Source organism: Podarcis filfolensis, assembly GCF_964270895.1.
Source record: "Podarcis filfolensis genome assembly, chromosome: 18".
Lineage (NCBI taxonomy): Eukaryota > Metazoa > Chordata > Lepidosauria > Squamata > Lacertidae > Podarcis > Podarcis filfolensis.
This window is the reverse complement of record NC_139622.1, coordinates 10,165,399-10,175,708: the sequence shown is the minus strand read 5'-3', so window position 1 is coordinate 10,175,708 and position 10,310 is coordinate 10,165,399. Positions and strand designations below refer to the sequence as shown.

The following is a 10,310-nucleotide window of genomic DNA, read 5'->3' as shown; positions in this document are numbered from 1 at the left end:
TTTTTGTTCTTGTTTTCCTCCTCCAAAAACCAGGTGCGTCTTGTGGTCTGGTGCGTCTTATAGAGTGAAAAATACGGTATGTTTTTTTTGGGAGAGTTTTGTGCCTGCAAGGTTGTACTGAGGCAGCTGCCAGTTTGAGCTGGGAGGCAAGGCTCCTTTGAATCTGGGTTTTTCCCATCCAAATTCAGCCTCTTCAAGCTGTTTTTGCTTTTTTCACCCGTCCACTGGCGAGTGGAAGACTGCAGTTTCCCCCGGCTTGAGAGGCGCTTTTAAGCAGGAAGTGGGAGGGTAAAATATGCCCTCGCCAGCATACCGTGTTTTTCGCTCTATAGGACGCACTTTTTCCCCTCCAAAAATGAAGGGGAAATGTATGTGCGTCCTATGGAACGAATGCAGGCTTTCGCTGAAGCCTGGAGAGCGAGAGGGGTCGGTGCGCACCGACCCCTCTCGCTCTCCAGGCTTCAGGAAGCTATCCACAAGCCATGGGAGCCCGCTGGAGTTCCCGCCGGGCTCAGAAGGCTTGCGGATAGCAGCAAGCTCCGGGAGCGAAGGCGAGGTTACGTGCAACCTCGCCCCCGCTTCCGGACCCGTTCTGGGGGCTAAAAGGGAAGCCCAGACAGCGAGCGGGATCCATCCTGCTGGCTGTCTTGGCTTCTTTGCTCTTTGGGGCTGGGAAGGGGGGATAATGTTCCCCCCTTTATTTCCACCCCCAAAAACTAGGTGCACCCTATAGAGCAAAAAATATGGTATTTTCTCTGCTCAAACAAGCAGCCTCCTGTGACTCTCTCATTTTAACACGGCCTTCAGCCCCTGAGAGATCCTCATTTCTCCATTTACAATTCTGACAAACAACTCGCTTTAACTTCCCGATTTCTCTATTCTGAGAAAGAACCTGCAAAGCTGCGTTAAGGCGAACGGATTTGTGGTGTTGTTTTTAACGATGTGAACATTTTAGGAAACGAAAGATGAAATAAATCTGGAAAGCAAGTATCTCCAGGAAAAGCTATCTGGAGTTTTCAGCTCCTGCCTACCCGACCCAAACCCAAAAACCCAGAACTGAAACACAACTTAAAACAAGCTATTTATTAAGGCAAAAATCCAGAGGGGTGTTTTTGAGTGTTTCTTCGACAGTGAGATATCAATAACGGAGGTTTTTTATTATTATTATTATTAAAAAACTGGCCCAAACTTTGCAGGTGTGCATGGAGATTTATTTACTTTCCATCTTCTCGTTTTTTTAAAAAAGGATTGATTTACCTCGAGGTCGTTTGTTCAAAAGCTGCGAGCCGTTGGCACACGTCGTTCCCCCCCCCCCCCCAGATCGCGGGATTTTCGGAGCAAAGGGAGGCGGAACGATTCCTTGCTAGGTGGTGCTGCGAGAAATCAGGACCTGAGTTTCTCCTGATCCTCAGGGACCTGGGGCTTGAAAGAGGGCGTACAGGGATGTCGTAGGCGCAGAATTTCCAAATGGGAAAAAAATAACACAACGCACACCGTGTATTCCTCCAGCCGGCAAACCCCAATCTCTGCAGAAGAGTCTAGAGGTCTGTGGCAGGTCCCCAGTCGTAACCGTAGTCCTGGTCCGACTCGGAGTCGTAGGTCTGCGCGTGGGTGAACTTCTTCCGCAGGGCATCGTGTTCATATTCCCTGGGGGAGAGGAAAACCAGGTTGCAAAATTAAGCAAAATAAAGTCGGTTCTTAGCACAGCCCATTGGTCCGTACGATCCAGCCCCCCTGTGGCAGTTTATTTTCTGGGGTAAAAGGTAAAGGGACCCCTGACCGTTAGGTCCAGTCGCGGACGACTCTGGGGTTGCGGCGCTCATCTCGCTTTACTGGCCGAGGGAGCCGGCGAACAGCTTCCGGGTCATGTGGCCAGCAGGACGAACCAGAGCAGCGCACGGAAATGCCGTTTACCGTATTTTTCGCCCTATAGGACGCACTTTTCCCCCTCCAAAAATGAAGGGGAAATGTGTGTGCGTCCTATGGGGCAAATGCAGGCTTTCGCTGAAGCCTAGAGAGCGAGAGGGGTCGGTGCCCACCGACCCCTCTCGCTCTCCAGGCTTCGCGGACCTCTCCGCAAGCAGCGGGAGCCAGCGCTGGGCTCCTACGGCTTGCAGAGAGCTGCCTGTTTGGGGGCTGGGGTCAGGGGAAGCTCGGGCCTCCCTCGCCCCAGCCCCGCGCCTGGGGGGGAAATATTTTTTTCCCCTTTATTTCCCCCCAAAAAACTAGGTGCGCCTTATGGGACGGTGCGTCCTATAGGGCGAAAAATACGGTACCTTCCCGCCGGAGTGGTACCTATTTATCTACTTGCACTTTGATGTGCTTTCGAACTGCTAGGTGGGCAGGAGCAGGGACCGAGCAACGGGCGCTCACCCCGTCGTTGTGGGGATTCGAACCGCCGACCTTCTGATCGGCAAGTCCTAGGCTCTGTGGTTTAACCCACAGCGCCACCCGCGTCCCTATTTCCTGGGGTAAAATTCAATAAAAAGCTCAGCAACTTCAATCCGATAAACTTTGGTCAGCCCTCGCGACGCATGTTCACTTCATCAGATCTGGCCCTCTTTGAAAAAAGTTTGGACACACAAGCTATAGCTCTATATATATATATATATATATATATATATATATATATATATATAGCTATAGCTTAGGGCCCCGCTCTCTTGGGAACCCCCTCCCAAAAAAAAAATGTAAAGGGAAAAAAATCACCTGGATGTACATTTCCAAAATATAAGATAAAAAACAAATAAAATAAAACCTACATCTAGCAACAGTGTTTTGTGTTGTGTAGGCTCCTAGGATGTAAGTCATGTAAGCCTGCTAGCCTGCTCCCTAAAATATCCCTGATTTGCTCCTTTCTATATATAGGGTGCCGACATTCTGCATGGACTGGTTGCACGGCAAGATGTGCAAATGGCTTAAGATACCTATTAGGTCCATCAATTACCATACAGCTTAGGTTCAACACAAGAAAACAGTGACAGTTTGTTGTTGACAAAGGACAGCTGGACATAGAAAGGGCCCCATTTAGTAGCTTAGACCTAAATCCGGCCCTGATCAGACGGCTGGCGACAACTGACAATGTGAACTAGTAACTTGAGCAATCATTCACAACCGCAGCCAGCGCACAGGATTCTACCAAGGGATCGCTGACCGGCCGACCGCCCTCTTTTAAAACTCGCAGGTTTGCTGCAGCCCCTAACCTGTGTCCTCGACCCCCAAACTCTTCATCTCGTGCCCTCGGAAACCAAGAATCAGCCTCCCACTTGGGTGGTCATTTTCCTGGTACCCCAGAATGCAAAAAGCAAGTTTCGGAGATGTTTACCTGTTTCCGTAGTCTTCCCTCCACTGGCCTTGGGGTTGCTGGTCGCCGTCGTGCTGGAGAGGGAAGAAAGAGGAATCAGCAGGTGAGAACCACAGGTCTTAAAATTGGTGGCTTCCCAACAGCTGGGTCTCCGGCTGTTGCTGAGACTACAAATCCCATCATCCCCTGCTCGCTAGGGATGATGGGTGTTGTAGTCCGACGACAACCGGGGATCCAAAGTTTGGGATACTCTTAATTCAAGGAGAATCGCTTCCCATTTGCACCATTTGTTTTCAGAACCGGGGTTGGTGTTTTTAATTTGCCGGAAGCTGCTCAGAGCGACCCGGTCCGATGGGCGATGTACAAATAATAAAATTATCGCTAGCGGTGATGGCTAGGCTCTGACTTTGTGCTCAGAGGCAGTGAGGCTTCTGAAGAACAGCTGCTGGAAAACACAGGAGGAGAGAGTACGCGTCCAGGCTGGACGATGGGGGTGGAGATGCTCCTTCAGGTATACTGGGCTGTTTAGGGCTTTCAAGGTCAGCACCAACACTTTGAATTGTGCTCGGAAACGTACTGGGAGCCAGTGTAGGTTTTTCAGGACCGGTGCTATATGGTCTCCACTCCCAGTCCCCGGTCTAGCTGCCGCATTCTGGATTAATAGCAGTTTCTGGGTCACCTTCAAAGGTAGCCCCACGTGGAGCGCATTGCAGTAGTCCAAGCGGAGATAACTAGAGCATGCACCGCTCTGGCCAGACAGTCTGCGGGCAGGTAGGGTCTCATCCTGCGTACCAGATGGTTTGAATTTATATACTGCCCTATACCTGGGGGTATAGGTTCACAGAATAAAACCAAGATATAAAACCACAAAATACCGTATTTTTCGCTCTATAGGATGCACCGGACAATAGGACGCACCTTGTTTTAGAGGGGGGAGAACAAGAAAAAAAATTCTCCCCCTCTCTGCCCAGCGCCCCTTCAGCAAAGTGGCAGGAGGCGCTGCGCAGAGAGGGGGAGAATTTCCCCCCTCTTGTTTTCCCCCTCTAAAACAAGGTGCCACATAAGGTGCGTTCAGTCGCCTTCAGGCGGCTAGCTTGGAAGCCTGCAGAGCGAGAGGGGTCGGTGCGCACTGACCCCTCTCGCTCTCCAGGCTTCAGGTTCCTTTCGACCTGCTCTTTGGGGCTGGCAGGGGAAGCCCACCACCAGCCCCAAAGAGGAGATCGGGAAGCAGCGGAAAGGCGCGCAGTCGAGAGGCTCCTGCCATAGCCGCGCGTCACGTCTCCAGCCAGGAGAGGGTCGCGGGGCAATGGCTTCTTCGCTCCATAGGACGCACACACATTTCCCCTTCATTTTTGAAGGGGGAAAAGTGCGTCCTATAGAGCGAAAAAAACGGTACCTAATAAAAATGAAAACAGCAACCCAATACCCCTCCCCATGAAAAACCCCAACGCATTTTAAAAGGGCAGAGGATGTAAATCGGATCAGCCAAAGGGCTGGTTGGAAAGGAACATTTTTGCCTGGCGCCTAAAGGTGTGTAATGAAGGTGCCAGGCAAATGTCCCTGGGGAGAGCGTTCCACAGACGGGGAGCCACTACAGAGAAGGCCCCGTTCTTGTGTTGCCACCCTCCGGACCTCTCGAGGAGGAGGCACATGAAGGAGGGCCTCAGAAGATGATCTCAGGGTCCGGGTAGGTTCAGATGGAAAGAGGCGTTCGTTGAGGCACTGCGGTCCTGAGCCGTTTAAGGCTTTATGGGTCAAAACCAGCACTTTGAACTGGGCCCGGAAACTAATTGGTAGCCAGTGCAGGCAGACCAGGACTGGGGTAATACGCTCAAACTGTTCTGTTTCTTGCTACAGTAACACCCCCATCACATGGGCTGCCCAGCAATGCAGCAGAACAGGGATCGGGTTGGAGTAGATGACCCCTAGGAACGCATTTGGGGACTCCTTACCTGCTTAACTAGGGACGCGGGTGGCACTGTGGGTTAAACCACAGAGCCTAGGGCTTGCCGATCAGAAGGTCAGCGGTTCGAATCCCCGCAATGACGGGGTGAGTTCCCGTTGCTCGGTCCCTGCTCCTGCCAACCTAGCAGTTCGAAAGCACATCAAAGTGCAAGTAGATTAATAGGTACCACTCCAGCGGGAAGGTAAACGGCGTTTCCGTGCGCTGCTCTGGTTCGCCAGAAGCGGCTTAGTCCTGTTGGCCACATGACCCGGAAGCTGTACGCCGGCTCCCTCGGCCAGTAAAGCGAGATGAGCGCCTCAACCCCAGAGTCGGCCAGGACTGGACCTAATGGTCAGGGGTTCCTTTACCCTTACCTGCTTAACTGGGTAAGCCAAAGCAGCTGCTACTCTCTCGCTGAGGTCCTGATCCGTGGTTTGCTCGGTGGGTTCTGAGGAGCGAGCCAGGGCCGGCTCCTGATAGGATTCATCCAGCTCCTGGTCAGTGTAAGTTTCGCCTTCTGCGTCCGTCTCATCATAGTCACTGTTGGCTCGGCTATCGCAGGTCAAGTAGCCCGGGCTGGTGGGAGAGGGCTGGTTCAGCAGGTCCAAGCCTTCCTCGGCTGGAAAATCCACCTGGGCGGAAAAGGGAGGCAGGTGAGTTTATTTTAACCTAACCTGCGTATCACGCACCGTATTTTTCGCTCTATAAGATGCACCAGACCACAAGACGCACCTAGTTTTTGAAAGAGAAAAACAAGAAAAAAAATTCTGAATTTCAGAAGCCAGAACAGCAAGAGGGATTGCTGCGCAGCGAAAGCAGCAATCCCTCTTGCTGTTCTGGCTTCTGGGATAGCTGCGCAGCCTGCATTCGCTCCATAAGACGCACACACATTTCCCCTTACTTTTTAGGAGGGGAAAAGTGAGTCTTATAGAGCAGAAAATTACGGTAATGATTAAACAAACAAACAAACCTCACAGCCGTTTACACAAAATATAAATTTACTCGTGTGTCACTCTGGAATTCTAATAGCCCGCCCTCAAGCTGGTTTGTTTTTAAAAACACAGGTAGCTTCTGAAGTCAGTTGTTAAAATATGGGCAGTTTCGAAAGCGGTGTTAGGGGAACTCGCAGTTTGGGTGAATTAGGCCGGAACGATCACTTACAGTTTCTGCAGAGACTTTATTTACGCAGGAACGGATTCCTCTCAGCCGGAACTATTAAAGGATGAGCAGAGACGAAAGGTTTTGCCTCTCAACACGTTGGGAGAGAGCAACTAAACGGATCTGTGACCGTGCGGCGGGATTTAGCCGAGGCAGAGAGGCTACGAAACAATTTCTAGACAAAACAGCACCTTTGCAGGCTTCAAGGCAACACACGCATTAGCCAGAAGTCCAGGAGAAGGAAAGATATTTTGCTTTTCTGCAATACCAGCCGCCTTCTCAAATAGTTTTGCATTCTCAGGCGAGGCAGTGGCAATTTGAAGACAGCTGAGACCGTCAGCCAACGATGCCATTTTGCCGCACGTCCTTCAGAAGGAGATAACTTTACGCCGATGTGTTTAGTCTTTGGGTTTATCTTCTCAGGCTGTGACAGCCTCCGTGCTCCTCAGAGAGCTTAGCTGCTGCTGTTTCCACGACCTTCTGGTCTTTGTCTTTGGCGATCCCTCGTAGCCGAGCAAGATTGTCTTCCCCAAACACGGTTTTAACAGTGAGTCCGTAAGTGACTGTGGAGGCCAATTCTGGATCCCCACGTCCTTCCACAGTGGGGACATTGGTTTCCGGGCGGGAGTTGATCCCGGTGAGGGTTTGCCAAGCGTGCCTTCCTCTTAGCACGTCTCTCCCTTGTGTCCTGAGTTCGAGTGTCTTCAAAGCCCATGACACCTTTGGTAAAGGCTGTTCTCCAACTGGAGCGCTTGCAAGCCAGTGTTTCCCAATTGCCGGTGTTTATACTACTTTTGCTTGAGACATTCTTTAAACCTCTTTTGTTGACCACCAGCATTACGCTTTCCATTTTGAGTTCGAAATAGAGTGGTTGCTTTGGAAGACGATCATCAGGCACCCAAACAACATGACCGGTCCAACGAAGTTGATGTAGAAGAATCATCGCTTTGACACTGGCGATCTTTGCTTCTTCCAGTACACTGGCATTAGTTCACCTGTCTTCCCAAGTGATGTGTAGAATTTTTCGGAGATACCGTTGATGGAATCTTTAGAGGAGTTGGAGATGGTGTTTATACGTGGCCCACGTTTCACAAGCATACAGTAAGGGTGGTAGTGCAATAGCTTTGTAAACGAGCATTTTGGTTTCCCTGTGAATGTCCCGGTCCTCAAACACTCTGCGCTTCAATCGGGAGAAAGCCACACTCGCAGAGCTCAGGTGATGCTGGATTTTGGCATCAATGTTGGCCCTTGTGGAAAGATAACTGCCCAGGTAGGAGAAGTTTCCAAGGCCACGCAGTGGTTGAAAAAGACATTGTGTTTCTCGGCTGGCAGAGATCGCAATAAGGGATTTAGCGTTCGCAGAAGACAGCGAAATTGAGGATTGCTTCTTGTATGGCCAGCTGATCATGTCTTGACGAAAATGAAACAGGTAACCGCTGGTAGATTTCCTTTCTGTGGCATCTCTCGCCCATTGGGTATCAGCGTAACCAAACCAGAGCTTGCTTGTCAGCTAGAAGATGAAGTTGAAGAGACACCTTTTAGGTGTGCATGAGTTGCTGGACAGAACGTCAAAACAGCTCGAATAGGGAACTCAACCGTTCTGCATAGGACGCCAACAGACAGGCCCATTGCCTTTCTGTATTGCTTCTTATTAGGGACGCGGGTGGCGCTGTGGGTTAAACCACAGAGCCTAGGACTTGCCGATCAGAAGGTCGGAGGTTCGAATCCCCACGACGGGGTGAGCTCCCGTTGCTCGGTCCCTGCTCCTGCCCACCTAGAAGTTCGAAAGCACGTCAAAGTGCAAGTAGATAAATAGGTACCGCTCCAGCGGGAAGGTAAACGGCGTCTCGGTGCGCTGCTCTGGTTCGCCAGAAGTGGCTTAGTCCTGCTGGCCACATGACCTGGAAGCTGTACGCCGGCTCCCTCGGCCAGTAAAGCGAGATGAACGCCGCAACCCCAGAGTCGGCCATGACTGGACCTAATGGTCAGGGGTCCCTTTACCTTTTATTGCTTCTTATTGGGTAAAGGCACAGAAGAGCCAATATTTTTCCAGAACACCAAGAGCATCTCAAAAACCTTGGCTTCCGACATTCAAAAACACACACACACCAACCGGAGGATGTTACTTGGGGAATGAGTTTGGGAATGATCTTCGCTGGACGCACTTGAGAAAGTATTGGCCTTTCCATTCAGGAATGTTGCTGTACGACTCATTAATAGGCAAGATGTTAAATTGTTTTTCTATGCAACAACAGCGGCAAGAATATTGTTAGCCCAGAAATGGAAACAAGAAGAAATTGCGACGAAAGAAAAACGGCAGACGAAATTAATGGACTATGCAGAATTGGACAAAATGACAGGAAGGATTCGAAACCTGCGGGACCAGAGATTTACGGAAGATTGGAAGAAGTATATGAATTATTTGAAGAGCAACTGTGATCAACAAATTACGCTAGAAGTTTTGTAAGGAGAAATATACGAAGTGTTACAAGGTAGAAAAAGAGAGAGATGTTGGTTATGAGTTTGAAATGTAATAGGGAAGATAAGTAATGCATACTGAGAGATTAAGATTGGAAAGTTTTCAGACAGGATTGATGGAAGTCAAAAATTTGAATAAGGTGTGAAAGTATGTTTAATTACTCTTGAAAATGATATGTTAAAAAAACTAATAAAAATTATATACACACACACACACACACACACAGAGTGGTACCTCGGGTTACATACGCTTCAGGTTACAGACTCCGCTAACCCAGAAATAGTGCTTCGGGTTAAGAACTTCGCTTCAGGATGAGAACAGAAATCGTGCTCCGGCGGCGCAGCAGCAGCAGAAGGCCCCATTAGCTAAAGTGGTGCTTCAGGTTAAGAACAGTTTCGGGTTAAGTACAGACCTCCGGAACGAATTAAGTACTTAACCCGAGGTACCACTGTATATATTATATATAGGAAAGTTACTGTTCCCATCGGCAAAGTAAATCCGGTCTTTGTGGTTTGGATCAAGCGGTGCTACAAAGATGTGTCACTTCTAGAATCATAGAACTGTCAAGTTGGACCATGGGAGCTCATCCAGCCCACCTCCCCGCGATGCTGGAATCTTTCACCCAACTTGTCCGATGATTGCTCGCACCAGAATCAACAAACCAGGTAGCTTTAAAGCTTGCACCCCAGACTTCTAATGTTCCCTTGGATGTCCCATTTCCCCACAACGAAAACACGTTCTTTGCTCTTTCCTTGACAAGGGTCTGTGCTGCGTTCCTCCCCAATAACTCTCTTAATCATAGCTGTCAAGTGTCCCTTATTTGAAGGGACAGTCCCTTATTCCAGCGCCATGTCCCGCTGCTGTCCCTTATTGATAGATGTCCCTTAAATGTCCCTTAAATGATGTCCCTTAAATTTCAAAGGAAGCAGCTCCTCTCCCTCCCTCCCTGCCGGCCAGGGAGGAGGGAGGCTCCAACTGTGTTGCTTGACTGTGTTGCTCACCCAATAAGAAGTCTAAGAACGACTGGGGGGTGGAGCTTGCATGCCTTGTGTGTGGCTAGTTAATGCAAGCTGAGGGGGTTTTTGAATGCTGGACGCCATTTTGTTGCACGTGCTGCTGCAAACTTTGCAGTGCAAAGCCAGGCCGGGGAGCCATCTTAAGTTGAGGCTGCATAGGCCTTGTGGTGCATGTGATTCAGATTCTATTCAGTTGAACCTCTGGTTACAAAGTTGGTTGGACAGTGTTCTCGAAGCTACCAGCATGAGTTTGACCAGACTGCAGGAGGTCAGGAAGACTGGAGTGCCTGGAACAGGTGAGGCTGCAGGTCCCTGATTTTGGCTGCTGGTCCCTTATTTTCAAGGCTGCTGGTCCCTTATTTTCAAATCTGTAAGTTGACAGCTATGCTCTTAATCCTGTGACACTCT

At 49.8% G+C, this 10,310-nt stretch overlaps 2 protein-coding genes across 8 annotated transcripts in view; one reads left to right on the top strand and one right to left on the bottom strand.

Moving 5' to 3' along the window:
- Positions 1–10,310, top strand: part of GAMT (guanidinoacetate N-methyltransferase) — a 215,843-nt gene that overhangs the window by 19,497 nt on the left and 186,036 nt on the right. The window lies entirely within an intron of this gene.
- The window catches only part of TJP3 (tight junction protein 3), a 51,964-nt gene continuing 42,722 nt past the window's right edge, over positions 1,069–10,310 (bottom strand). For all 5 annotated transcript variants that reach the window (XM_083594437.1, XM_083594435.1, XM_083594438.1 and 2 more), the window contains exons 18-20: positions 5,624–5,881; positions 3,326–3,378; positions 1,069–1,647 (exon numbers count right to left, since the gene is read on the bottom strand). In XM_083594437.1, coding sequence (XP_083450563.1) covers positions 1,539–1,647; positions 3,326–3,378; positions 5,624–5,881 — 420 coding nt within the window. In that variant the 3' untranslated portion in view covers positions 1,069–1,538. The remainder of the gene's footprint in view (positions 1,648–3,325; positions 3,379–5,623; positions 5,882–10,310) is intronic.